This window comes from Alexandromys fortis, unplaced genomic scaffold (assembly GCF_014885135.2).
Source record: "Alexandromys fortis isolate MF-2015 unplaced genomic scaffold, M_Fortis_MF-2015_v1.1 scaffold_7, whole genome shotgun sequence".
In the NCBI taxonomy this organism is placed as follows: Eukaryota; Metazoa; Chordata; class Mammalia; order Rodentia; family Cricetidae; genus Alexandromys; species Alexandromys fortis.
In genome coordinates, this window is record NW_026067920.1 from 3,820,636 (window position 1) to 3,833,764 (window position 13,129).

At 50.7% G+C, this 13,129-nt stretch overlaps 2 protein-coding genes across 10 annotated transcripts in view; one reads left to right on the forward strand and one right to left on the reverse strand.

Annotated features, from left to right (window-relative positions):
• Positions 1-28: 28 nt before the first annotated feature.
• Mfsd10 (major facilitator superfamily domain containing 10) lies at positions 29-3,671 on the forward strand. Of its 2 annotated transcripts, XM_050140917.1 has the most exons (12): positions 29-560; positions 645-741; positions 1,005-1,108; positions 1,351-1,509; positions 1,590-1,751; positions 1,977-2,085; positions 2,330-2,441; positions 2,586-2,694; positions 2,788-2,878; positions 2,961-3,008; positions 3,081-3,170; positions 3,317-3,671. In XM_050140917.1, exons 1-12 carry the CDS (start codon positions 387-389, stop codon positions 3,430-3,432), a joined length of 1,371 nt encoding a protein of 456 aa, XP_049996874.1. In that variant the 5' UTR covers positions 29-386; the 3' UTR covers positions 3,433-3,671. The 2 variants fall into 2 exon arrangements, with proteins under 2 accessions (XP_049996874.1, XP_049996873.1); XM_050140916.1 differs by having other exon boundaries at positions 3,081-3,671.
• A 1,583-nt stretch (positions 3,672-5,254) lies between these two features.
• Positions 5,255-13,129, reverse strand: part of Add1 (adducin 1) — a 59,926-nt gene continuing 52,051 nt past the window's right edge. For 2 of the 8 annotated variants that reach the window (XM_050140968.1, XM_050140967.1), the window contains 3 exons: positions 12,677-12,833; positions 9,049-9,147; positions 5,255-7,130 (listed from right to left, as the gene is read on the reverse strand). In XM_050140968.1, coding sequence (XP_049996925.1) covers positions 6,784-7,130; positions 9,049-9,147; positions 12,677-12,833 — 603 coding nt within the window. In that variant the 3' untranslated portion in view covers positions 5,255-6,783. Of the gene's footprint in view, positions 7,131-8,394; positions 8,433-9,048; positions 9,148-12,676; positions 12,834-13,129 lie in introns of those variants that run through there. The other 6 variants (XM_050140976.1, XM_050140973.1, XM_050140974.1 and 3 more) reach the window with 4 other exon arrangements.

The window sequence follows — 13,129 nt, forward strand, 5'->3', positions numbered from 1 at the left end:
TCCCGATCAGCAGCTGTGGCAGGTGTGCATAGGTCCCAGATTGGTGGGCAAGAGGCAAGGGTTTAGGTATCGCATGGAGAGACCAAAGTGGCGCGTGGAACAGGCGCTCTTGGCGCCCGCAACTTCCAACCAGGGTTTCCTGTCTTCTCCCTGCTACCCGCCTCCTCGCAACAGGGAGTCCTGATAGCTAAGCCTCTGAGCTTTCTGCTACCCTGAGTAAGGGAGTCGAGCCTTACAGGTGTACCAGGACCCATTTAGAAGCACTTCCGTTATGTCTGGCAAGAACCTGGAAATCGAGTTTTTCAAGAGGAAGGTAAACGGGGGCTTACGACCCTGCGGCGTCTTCACCACACCCTCCCCAATCCAGCAGGGTTGGAGCTTCCACCATGGGATGGGAAGGGGATGCAGACTGCACGCCGCGTCCGCCGATACGGCCTCGCCCCGTGTCCGAGCGCCGCGTGGTCACCGTGATCTTCCTTGGCCTACTACTCGACCTCCTGGCCTTCACGCTGTTGCTACCTCTGCTGCCAGGGCTCCTGGAGAGCCACGGCCGCAAACAAGTGAGCCCCTCCCCCAAGGCGGGATCGCTCCCCCTGCCCAGCTACTAGACTCACCCAGCTGGAGTTACTTTCCTTGTCACCCAGGACCCCCTCTATGGCTCCTGGCAGCGTGGGGTAGACTGGTTTGCTACAGCCATCGGGATGCCAGCAGAGAAGAGGTACAACAGCGTCCTATTCGGAGGTATGTCCCTGCATGCCAGCTGGGGCCCATAACCCTTTCTTGGAGAGCTAGCTCCTGAGCTCTTGGTAAGCCCTCCCCTCCTCCCTGGGTTCTTGCCAGCTTCCTTCTTTCCTGCAGAGCCTCCTTTGACGAGCAGATGTTTTCTCATTGAGGCCACCTGAGCTTCAGTCGATGGCCTGTGAGTGTGGGGCTCAGTGTGCTCTGCATTCTAGGGCTGATCCGCATGGATAATGCCACCAGTGATGGTGACCTCTGTCTCTCAGGTCTCATCGGCTCAGCCTTCTCCCTCCTTCAGTTCTTCTCCGCACCGCTCACCGGAGCTGCTTCTGATTGCCTGGGGAGGCGCCCAGTAATGTTGCTATCCCTGGTAAGTCCCGGGATCCAGGTATCCACAGGCAGAGGAGAGAATGCTGCAGTGGGTTTCTTTGCCAACAGTAGGCGCTCATCCCTTCTAGAGGGTCCTGTGACCCCTGATAAATATACTAAATATACTAAGGAAGGCACAGGAGACACAGCTGGCTTGGGTCTGACTGAGTTTACCTGCCTTACTGTGGGTCCTTCCTGGCCTCAAGTGACCACTCCTGCCACTTGGCCTCTACCCATTGGCAGACAGGTTTGGCCATCTCCTATGCAGTATGGGCTGCCTCTCGGAGCTTTTCAGCATTCTTGGCTTCCCGGGTGATAGGAGGCATCAGCAAGGGGAATGTTAGCCTCTCCACAGCCATCGTCGCTGACCTGGGCTCACCTCCATCCCGCAGTCAAGGCATGGTGAGTGAACAGACCCAGGGAACAAGGATTTGTGTCTGGGCTTGGGTCTGTGTGCCCAGCTTAAGTCACCTTTGCCCTAGGCAGTCATCGGGGTAGCCTTCTCCCTGGCCTTTACTGTGGGCCCCATGCTTGGAGCATTCCTGTCTGTGGAAATGGTGCCTTGGATCAGCTTACTCTTTGCGGTCTCCGACATGTTGTTCATCTTCTGCTTCTTGCCAGAGACACTGCCCCAGGAGAAGCGGGTAGGCCCAGGTCCAGGGGTGAGGGGATTTCCTTTATGTGCCAGTGCCAAGGGAGACTGGCCTGTCCTCAAGCTGCTAGCATCGCAGCAGCTCCTGGGTTCCCCGGATCTTTGCCCCTAAGGCCTCAAAGGTTCAGCTTCCTGCAGTGTGAGGGGAACATCCTGGTCCTTAGGCTGCCAGGTCATGTGCTCCCAGCCTCCTGGCCAGCTTCCCTTTCTCCCACAGGCTCCCTCTGTCACCCTGGGCGTCCATGCTGCTGCCAACCTGCTCAGCCCCCTGGCCCTGCTTCGTTTTGCCGCTGTCACCCACAGTCGGGATCCACCTGCTGAGGACAGTAAGAAGGCTACCCCTTACTGAGCTCAGTGTTTTGACTACCCAGCATGAGCAAAACTCAACCTATGACCCCTGTGGTGGTGGTACATGCCTTTAATCCCAGCACTCGGGAGGCAGAGGCAGGTGAATCCATGTGAGTTCAAGGCCAGCCTGGTCTACAAGAGCTAGTTCCAGGACAGCTAGGACTGTTACACAGAGAAATCCTGTCTATAAAAAAAAAACCTATGGTCTGTGTTGACTCACAGGACTTAAGAGCCTACGTCGATTGGGGCTTGTCTACTTCCTCTACCTCTTCCTGTTCTCAGGCCTGGAGTATACACTCAGCTTCCTTGCACACCAGCGTTTCCAGTTCAGTAGGTAGGTGCCACCTTAGGCTCTCCTTCAAGGCTTTCAGACCCCAGGTCCAGGGAACCTCTGGCACACCCACCAGCATCCTGGCCTTGCCCATCCCCCAGGCAGTTGGTGGCCTAGGGGGCTGGGTGCTCACCCTCCACCTCCTAGCCTGCAGCAGGGCAAGATGTTTTTCTTCATCGGCCTCACCATGGCCACAATACAGGGCACCTACGCCCGACGGATCAGCCCTGGCAAGGAAGTTGCAACTGTGAAGCGGGTAATGGACTTACTTCCTCTACAGTTCGGGATAGGTGGTGCTTTTGACTCTGGCAGGCTGTGGAACTCGTTCTGAGATTTCTGTTTTCTCCAGGCAATGCTGCTGCTGGTACCAGCCTTTCTCCTCATTGGCTGGGCTCATTCACTGCCCATGTTGGGATTGGGACTGCTGCTCTATTCCTTTGGTGAGTGGGCCCTGTCAGGGCTGGTGTGGACATCCCCGTGCCTCTCCTGGGCTGACAGTGCCTCCCAATACTCTCCTAACAGCCGCTGCTGTCGTGGTGCCCGGCCTGTCCACCATGGTCTCCAGCTATGGTGAGAACCCTCCCCCAAAGGCTACTCAGTGTAGGAGGGCCAACTGGCATCTGACAAGTCTTCTCCCCTCAGGTTCTCCTGGGCAAAAAGGCACAATCATGGGCATACTGCGGAGCCTTGGCGCCCTAGGTAGGGCAGTGGGACCTATGGTGGCTGCCTCAGGTAAGTGCTGTAGGATAGCTCTCAAGGCTTGCTGTGACCCTCCTGCAGCCATTCCCAGCTGCCTGCTCTACTCAGTTCTGGCAGCTGAGGGGTTCAGGCAGGAACAGGACGAAGAAAAACCTGGGTGAGCACCTATCTCTCCACAGTGTACTGGCTGGCTGGGGCCCAGGTCTGCTTCACTGTGTGCTCCGGGCTCTTTTTGCTCCCCTTCTTTCTCCTGTGGACGTTGAGGCATCCAGTACCGACTTTCAAGGAGGAGTAGCTGAGCTACCGCAGCACCTTGGCTGCCAAGTCGGAACCTTGGCCATGACCACTCTCCACTCCTAGCCCACTCCTTCCTCCAGGCTCAGAGAGGCTCGCCACCCTCCTCCCCTCAGTATGGCATCCCAGCAGGAAGCCGGCAGCTTTACCCTCTTCTTACTCCAAAGCCCTTTAGGCTTCTGATTGTTTTTTATCTGTCATCCTTTTGAATGACCAATAAAGCAGCTATTTTGTACCAAGTACCTTTCTTCTTGACTTAAACTATTTAACACTTTCATACTGTCTTGGGGAATATTATTTTATAGTGACTTTTGTTATACTGCATTTAACTCTGAAGCTGTGATTCTTTGCCTATCTAAAGCACCTGCTGGTCCTAATACAGAGCTGAATGGCCAATAGCAAGGCAGGAACATGGAGAGACAGGGCTAGCAGACAGTAGAAGGAGAAACAAGAAGCAAGAGAGAGCAAGGAGAGGACTTCAGGGTCCAGCCGCACAGTCACCATGAAGTAAGAGTGAAAGATGCTAAGAAGAAAAGGAAAAGCCTGAAGGCAAAAGGTAGATGGGATAACTTAAGAAAAGCTGGCAGGAAACAAGCAAGCTAAGGTCAGGCATTCCTTACTAATAAATCTCCATGTGTGATTTTGGGTAGTGGGCCCCCAAAGAGTAAAAGGAGCAAAAACATCCACTCTAGTCATCTGATAATATACATACCCCATTACCCTCCCATCCCCTTCCCCCTCCTGATGAGCCACTTGCCAACAACACCTTTCACTGGTGTTGGTGGCCCACTGGATTTAATTAGCATGAGTATGGTGTGTGTTATTTACTGGAACACGGGCCACATCACATCACACAATGACTCCCTTCCCCCAGCAACCTTCACTTCCAATGGCTCACACTCAGAAACGGGTGAGGCCTACCAAACTACTCCCCATCAGTGATGGATTGTGGCCTTGCCAGGCCCAAATTTCATGATATGCAGCTGTAAGTACAAGGTAAAAAGGACTCCAACAGTTCATAGCTATTGGTGACATCTGATCAAGAAATAAAGGCTTGCAGGACACTGGTGGTGCCCTTAATCCCAGCACTTGGAAGGCAGAGGCAGGAGGATTTCTCTCAGTTTGAGGCCAGCCTGGTCTACAGAGCGAGTTCCATGACAGCCAGGACTGTTTCACAGAGAAACCCTTTCTAGAAATAAAAATAAATAAACAAGCAAATAAGTAAATAAATAAAGGCAGGCTTGGGCTGGAGAGGTGATTCGGTGTTAAGAGCACTGCTCTTCCAGAGAACCAGGTTCAATTCCCACCATATCACATGACAGCTTACAACTGTATGTAACTCAAGTTCCAGAGGATCTGACACCCTTGCACAGACATGTGCAGTAAAAACACCAATGCACATAAAAATCTTTCAAACAGAGAAAAAGAAATAAAGGTTCTCAGTTTTAGCTGGGCGGTGGTAGGTATGCCTTTAATTCCAGCACTGGGGAGGCAGAGGCAGGCAGATCTGTGTGAGTTGCAGGACAGGCTCCAAAGCAAAGAGAAACCCTGTCCCAGGGCGGGGGTGGGGGAGGATTCTCACAAGACAAACTCTTAGAAAACCCTATTTTAGAGCAAGAAAGGTAGCACCTGTCACCAAGCCTAATGACCTAAGGTTTATCCCCAGAACCCACACAGTAGAGAATATACTGGCTCAGGTTTTCCTCTGACTTCCATGCACACAGCATAGAACACACATGTCTAGATACACACACATTCTTAAGCTAAATAAACTAAGGGAACAAACACACCAAAATATAAAACTGCTTCCAACCTCAGACAAGGAAACTGCTTAAAGACTTTTATTTGTGAGTAAAACCTGTTACAGCGAGGAAAGGACACAGAGGACCTGTCCTCCAAGTCTGTCCAGATATGCAACGATAGTTCATGTGTAATACAAAGAATTAGACTACAAAAGTGAGAAGTCATTGCATATGTGGAATAAAGGAAGGGGCAGGGGAGGACGAGGAAGAGTCCAGATGAATGAAATCAGGACTAGGGTGAGAACTTCATACCATCTTGGTGACAAAACGAGACAAGCATTGCAGCAGGTTGTGGGGTCCCGTGTGGTCCCTAGTCAGGAGATCACATGGCTCAGTCCACACCCTAGCACCTGCTCTCCAGAGGCCCAGCCCCAGCAGGGTTCTAGGGCTCCAGCGGGCATCCTCACTCCTGGCAGTGGAGCTCCTGGAACAGGGCCCCTTCAGGGCTCCACCTGACCACCCTCCATCTCCAACTAAGCAGTTTCAAGCCCTTTTCCGGGATGAAAGTAAAAATTCATAATAGGATGGATCAAGAAAGTCATGGGCTCCATGAATAATGCAAGACATTAGTTGGCACCTCCAAGGCGGGCTTCTGCTATAAGTCACCTCCAAGGCTGGCTTCTGCCGTAAGTTACCTTTTATCAAAGCCAGGGCAGCTTTCAGACTGATCCCTGCTCCACTACAAAATCTCTCCAAACAAATCAAGAGTGTTCTGCAGTCTGTCACAGGTTCTGTAACAAAAGCTAAAGCAAAAAGTGGCCTGCTCAAATTCACAGTCAAAATGTAGGCTAAATTGCAAACCCACTGAAAAGAAAGTTCTAGAAAGGACTCTTCCTCCCTCCTGGTATCTGTTCCCTATGATAGGAATCCAAGACTCCAGTAAGATAAACTATGAGCGCCTGAATCTGGTTTTGGTCATAGGGTCACCAGTTAGACCATGCATAGCGTTGTGCTGGGTGTACACAGGGTCGCTCACTGCTAGGGCAGCAGGTTCAACCCACTTCTTTAAGGCAGCCACAGTGCCCTGGGCTGCTGATGGGCATGAGAGGGTTTTCTCAGACCATGGCTAGATTCCCTGTGTATGGGGATAACCGACATCACTGAGCAGAGGATGCCAGCAGAAGCCAAGTCCAAATCAGCCACCTGAGACTCCATGGGGTGGAGGGAAACCAAGCAGACAATTCGACACTCACAACAGAAGGAGAGTGAGAGGCAAGGCTCAGGAGGGTGACGCTGTAACCAGAGCTGGCAGAAGCCTCCAGTGCCTTCCAGCCAGGACCAGGATTCAATGTCCCCCTCCTGCAGGGGGGCACAATTCACAGGTGCAGGCTAAGCCCATCTCCCCACAGAACCCAAGGCCCAGGGTAGGGGGACTGAGCACACACTGGGTTAGCACTGGTGAAGGGGCTAACCACACATAGGAGGGGGCTCTAGTTACATGGAGGTCTTGGCTTTTTGCATTCCATTACACAAGAGGACAGAACACAAGACGAGAAAGGGAATCCTGGCAGAGCCAGGTCACTAGACATGACAGTGTACAGGGTGGGCCTTCAGGAATCACTCTTCTTCTTGCTCTTCTTCAGGAAGGAAGGGGTGCGGAACTTCTTCTTCTTTTTAGATGGGGACTTGCCTGGAGACCCATCACTGCCAGGGTCCATGGGAGACCCCTCCTCAGTGGCAGGGGAGGCTACCTCTTCGACCCCTGGAGCTGAAGCTGAGGCTGGCTCAGGGTCAGCCTCAGCAAGGGGCTGAGTGGGGTCTGGGGAATCATGAGCTTCCTCCTCCACTGTTGGGAAGCCAAGTGCTTCTGAAGGTTCATCAGGGGAGAGGTCAGGGAGAGTAGGCTTGAAGGTGGTGGCATCACTGTCATCCCTGGGCGTCGGCTCCTGGGGAAGGTCTGATGGTGATGGTGAGAGAGGTGTGTTAGAACCTGGACAGAGCAGCTGGAAATGAGAGTACTGGGCAGAGCGGCTAACGTCTAGAGTTCCTAGATATTCCCTAAACTGAAACTTGACACATGGTGTACTACTCCGCTTTTAAAGCTGGATATAGCACATTTATAAAACCTCCCAATCTCAGAGACATTCTAGTACCTTCTCACAAAGAACACACTGACAGACCAGACTGACAGGGCCTGCCACTTCTGCAAACAGACCCCATCAGGATACAACACTCTGTCAGACAATGAAGACAGGTTGGCTGGTGTCCTGTGTCCAGGAATTAGGTCTAAATTTGGTTATACAGCATTCAGTCTCCCCCAAGGCAGCCAGTAGAAAACCAGGAGTCAACTATAAGATCCCATCTTCAATAAAATAAAACTATAGTTAGCCACGAAATGAACTGTAAGGCAAGCTGCCTTCACAATTTGAATAGCTAAACATAAGGAGCAAAATTAAGAAAGGTTTACATCTAGGGCACAACACATTTCTACACTGACCAGGGGACACCAATATTGTAGACATTTAGTCTGTAAAATTATAAGCAATTTGGCATGTTAGGCAACACCAAACCATTTAGTACTTAAAAATCAAGCCAAAGATCAGAACCAAGAGCAGCCGAGCTAAGCATGGGTTAGGAGCAGCCTGGCCGCCAAAGGCTCCAGGCCTCAAAATAGTGCTTAAGCTTGGGAGGCTGGAGATGCCCTAGAGAGCACCCTGCTGGCTATCCTCTGACCTAGGCTAACTGGCAGAGAGAGGATGCAGGCCCATAGGCTCCATACACCCCAGCACTGGGACCCTCTCTGCCAAGCTTACCACAGAACAACTATCACTCCAGTCCACTAAGTTGCCAGTCCCAACTTAAGCACAGGTCCAAGCCTCCAAAACCGGCAGGTGGCAGAAACTACCCTGTCAGAACCCAGTCCACATTTACTCCTGACCCCTTATGGCAAAAGCTCCCCACCAAGCAATCAAAAAATATTCTCAAAGGTTAAGCTAAGAGCTTTCTGTGGCCCAGGGTACTCCGGACATCAATGTGATAGGGGCCAGGAGCATCCTGGGAAGCTGGTGCCACTTTTCAGCATTCTAGTGACCAAGGAGGCCACTGAGAAACTGAGAAACTATTTTTATTTTGGATATACAGAAAACATAAGCAACAGAGAAGCAGGAAAGCAAGGCACAGCGCAAGCACCTGGTTAGAGCAGAGGCAGGCGCGGGTACTTACTAGGGTAACAGGTACTCTTTAGCACATCCGTCTCCTGCTGTAAGGCGGCCACAAGGAAGAAAGCACAAGTAGAGAGTCTATGCATTCAGTCACAGCCATTGGGTTACATTAGAAGAAAGGCCAAGCCACTCTTATAGACCACAGACTGGGGTGAGGGGAGCCAGGAGACACAGACGTACACTGGAGACTAAGGGACACACGTGGCACGTGTCGGACCACACAACACGTACATGCAGTGGTCTGAGAGGCAGAGGGGGCACGTATAGCACTCTCAGGACTGATTAATGCAGCAGGTCTAGAGTCCTGCGGTCCTCACACAACTGAAGGCACCAAAGTGTCATCAGACTCCGGTCAATGCTGGAAGTGTGCAGGCAAAGGACAAAGCTGACATGACAGGATGGTGGGGGCACTCCCTGAAGTCTGCCCTCCCCCAGCCACAACAGCTCAAATTTGTCTTGACCCAGGTTACCCAGGACGAAGCAGGTACAGAAGAAACAGCTGAGGTTTCCGGAGCTGTGTGTGGCACTGGTTTTGTGGAATGCATACTTCTTTATCCGTGTTAATGGAACGATGGCCACATTCCATTACCAGTGCACATAGGCCATGCACCGGTTCACAGCAGGGCTGCCGCCATGCCTCCCAACAGCACTCACCTTCTTCCAGCTTGACAGGAGTGCTGGGGGGAGTGCTGGGGACAGCTGACTGTCCTGAGGGACACTTTTCTTTCTGCTCCCTTGTCTCGTCCAGATTCTCTGCAGATGTGAACAAAGTGAGCACAGGGTGCAGAGATGAGGTCCAGGACCTATGCCCTTCCTCAGCAGCCCAGCAGCCTGCCTTTTGCTCCACCCCCACCGCACGAAGTCAGCTGGGCCTCCAGCCTGGAATCTGGTCTTTTCTACAGAAGTACTGACTGAATTTCAAGAACTAACCAGCTATGGCCTTCAACTAGCAACTACCCTGCCTCAGCCTCTCAGGGGCTAAGAATTACAGGCATGAGCAACCACAACTGGTTACTTTTTACCTTATTACAAAGACAATCTTCAGGACAGAAAGAAGGCTTAGCAGGTAAAAGAAACTGTGACACAGCCTGGCAGCCTCAATTAAATCCTGGGATCACATAATGGAAGGCAAGAACTCCCAAAGGTTACCCTCTGACCTCTATTTCGCCCACCTTGGCATGTGTACACCTACACTCACACACAAATAAAATAATTTTAAATATTCAAAGAGAATCTTCCAATGCTGCCCTGTGACTGAGTGGTAGGTATGCCCTCTGTGAGATGTCCCTCTGGCTACAAAATACCATCTACACATGGCCAATGATGAAGGCACACTAGCATTATTTAGGGCTTCAGTAGCCCTGGTTATCCCGGAACTCACTCTGTAGTCCAGACTAGCTTTAAACTCGCAGAGATCCGCCAGTGCTGGGATTAAAGGTGTGTGCTACCACTGCCCAGCAGGATTAAGTTTTTTACAGAAAAAGTTTCCCACAGTAATCTGCATGTGTGCTCACGCAAGGAAGTGTGAGGCACCTGCGGAGGTGAGCACGGCCCAGGTGTTAGCCCTTATCTTGGTTGTGTGTGGCTGCGGACTCCAGGCTGGCTGGCCCACAGATTAGTCTGTAAATTCTGCTGTCTCCCTGGGATTACAGGTATATGCAGCAAGTGCTTGCCCACTGAGACATTTCCCAGACCCCTCCAGTGTTGTTTTCATTTTAATTTTCTAAAGTAAACTAGACTGATGGGGACCAAAGGAAACTGGGGCCCAAGATTCAGAAAACCCCATTTACTCCTCATTTAAGGAAAAAAAAATTTATACACACACACACATCTCAATTATCATAATTTTTAAAATCTCCACCTTTCATTTAAAAATCTTCTATCAGTAGCCTAAGGATAAAAACTTCCTATGCCTTCTAGGCAGGCTCCACCCCTCTGCCAAGAGCTACATCAATAGTAAGCAAGATCTCCAGGCACTATGGTACTCCCATTTCTGCCAGCTTTGGTCACAGGACACAGGCAAAGCAAGTCCCACTCTACTGTTTATGTACCATCCCTGCCAAGGGGGTCTCAAGTGTAGAGGAAGCTCCTATGCACTGTCTAACTCAAAAGAAGAAAAAAAAGACAAAAACCACTAGAGGCACCAGAGGACAAACACATACACACATGACCTAACCCCAGGAGCAAGGCCACTATAGGCAGCCCCTCTGAGGCCTCTTACTGTGTCATGAAGACCTGGATGGCAAGTGAGTGTTGGTTACACTGCTTACTTTTTGGGAGGTTTTGTTTTGTTTTTTCAAGACAGAATTTCTCTGAGTAGGCTTGGCTGTGCTGGAACTCACTCTGTAGACAAGGTTGGCATCTGCCTTCCAAGTGCTATGATTAGGGGTATGTACCACTCGCCCCTCCCCCCCCTTTTTTTTTGGTTTTTCGAGATAGGGTTTCTCTGTGGTTTTGGAGCCTATCCTGGGACTAGCTCTTGTAGACCAGGCTGGTCTCAAACTCACAGAGATCCGCCTGCTTCTGCCTCCTGAGTGCTGGGACTAAAGGCGTGCGTCACCACCGCCCGGCCTGTACCACCACCTTTTACATAACTCAGGTTTCTTCAGCAACTACACAATGCAGTACTTAGTCTAAAACATGACCAAATAAAGTTAAATTGGGTCAAATGAGATTGTCATCTTAGGAGCCTATGGTCCAGGAGGGTGGTCTACCCTTCACACTAAGAACTGTCTGCAAGGCTATGCCAGGGGTGGGGGTGGAATGGCAGCTAAGGCGCGCACTTGAGATTCAGTACAAAGGACTGGGCTGTAACTTAGCTCATAGCTCTGAGAACATTGGCATAAATGTTCATGGGCATGACATCTCTCTGCCCCAGGTCCTCTTAGTACTAGTCAATGGTTCCCAGTGTATGGGGATCAGGGAACTCAGGGAGAGGCTAATGTGGTTAGATCTGGTTTTTAAACTATGGAGTTTGGAAGTACGTGTTCTATCAAGTTCTGACATTTAGCTCTGTTTCCGTCTGTTGTAAAACTGTCCTATAACTTTTGACAAAATCATGACCAATGTTGTCAAATGGTGAGCAAGAGAAAAAAAAAGGCCATGGCCGCATGCAGCGCTACTGTTGACATGGTTTGGGAACAATCGGAGCAACCAGCATACTAACTTACGCTTTAACCACCCCTGCACAGGGGCACAAGGGCACAGGGGCATTCCCAACATTCTAATTCACAGCCTATGATCATAGGAAAGGGGTTATGGAGAAAAGGAGTATGCGCCAAGCTCCATTCTCTAACAACCTTTGTAATAAGGACACAGACCACAGTCCAATCAAGAGCCTCAATGCTCAGAACTGAAAATCATGCCGGTAATCCCAGTACTTGGAAGGCAGAAGCAAGTAGATCTCTGAGTTCGAGGCCAGCCAGGTCTACAGAGTGAGTTCCAGGACAGCCAGGGCTATACAGAGAAACCCTGTCTCAAAACAAAAACAAAACAAAACAACAACAACAACAAACAAAAATCAAAACAAAAAAAACCTGAAAATCACAGACCCTAACCCAATCCCAGATTCTGCCATGAACACACCTTGCTCCCATAGAGCGGGCCCTGCTCCAACCACTGGAACCAGCCCACCTGCCAGGGTTTACAGATGAGCTCAGATGTCTGCATGCACAGCATCTGGGATGGGGCCTGACGCTGCATTCATTAGTTGTAAGCAATGAGCACTAATAAATCACATGAATTAGGAGACCTCATCTCAGGAAAACTTTTGACAGAAGCACTTCATGAATAAAAAGTATCTCTTAAACATAATACTTAAACTGTCTTTCCCAATAACTAAGCCAAAATCAGTGATGTCAAATGGACAGAAATCCCAATGCCCAGTTCTGCACACATTGCAGTCTGAGTGCTGAGTCCTCTAACCCTCTCTTCACTGTGCTTCTGGAAGAGCAGGGCTGTATCTCTAGCTTAGATCCTTTGGGCAGAGCCCCCTCTACACACACTGTGATATCATGTCATGGTACATATGTCTGGGACACACACATTACTGCAGAGTGTCCCTCATACAAGTCCATCTCGACAAGCACCATTACCAGTGTGTTTAACCTAATTCTTTCCTTCCAGTCCAAATGATTAGAGTAGGACCATGAGAACATACTGCTCGGTCGTAACTAAACAAGATTTGTGCTTCATGCACAAGACTTTTCTCACACAGAGAAGCTTGTAGACACTTTCTCCTACTTTCTGGAGTTGCCCACATCCAGCTCTCAGGAGCACTCACCTTCAGAGCCCTTTTGCTTCCGTTCCACCTCTCGGCGATATTCCTCTAGCTCACGGTCTGTGAGCGTGTTGAAGGGGTTGGGGCCTGTGGTGCTCACAATTACATGGGGCTGGTATTCCTTCTCAATGATTGCTTTGGAGGCCGTCACCAGCTCCCCCTGTGGACCAAAGAGATTGGTATGCAGGAGCCTGACCTGGTGGGAGCACCCTCCTCCCAGGAACACAGCAGGCGGGGGAGATGGGGACTTTCCAGGACACATAGACATAAGACTGTACCACTTAGCCCTGTGGGGCCTCCCTCCTCCTGAGAAAACAGCCGCGGGGGAGGGGGTTTCCAGGAGCACACAGACATTCCAGGACCACACTGCCAGGGCCCATGGCCAAGGCAGATTTCAAAAGCAAAGGCACTAAAGGTACAGAGTCCGAGGCAGACTCCCTGGAGAAGCGGCCTCCT

Bases quoted from the DNA above. Each gene is read 5' to 3' on its own strand.
- Mfsd10 (XM_050140916.1), top strand. From the start codon at position 387: ATGGGATGGGAAGGGGATGCAGACTGCACGCCGCGTCCGCCGATACGG. The intron at 1,510-1,589 runs GTGAGTGAACAG...CCTTTGCCCTAG, and splicing joins CATCCCGCAGTCAAGGCATG to GCAGTCATCGGGGTAGCCTT. The intron at 2,442-2,585 runs GTAGGTGCCACC...TCCACCTCCTAG, and splicing joins CAGCGTTTCCAGTTCAGTAG to CCTGCAGCAGGGCAAGATGT.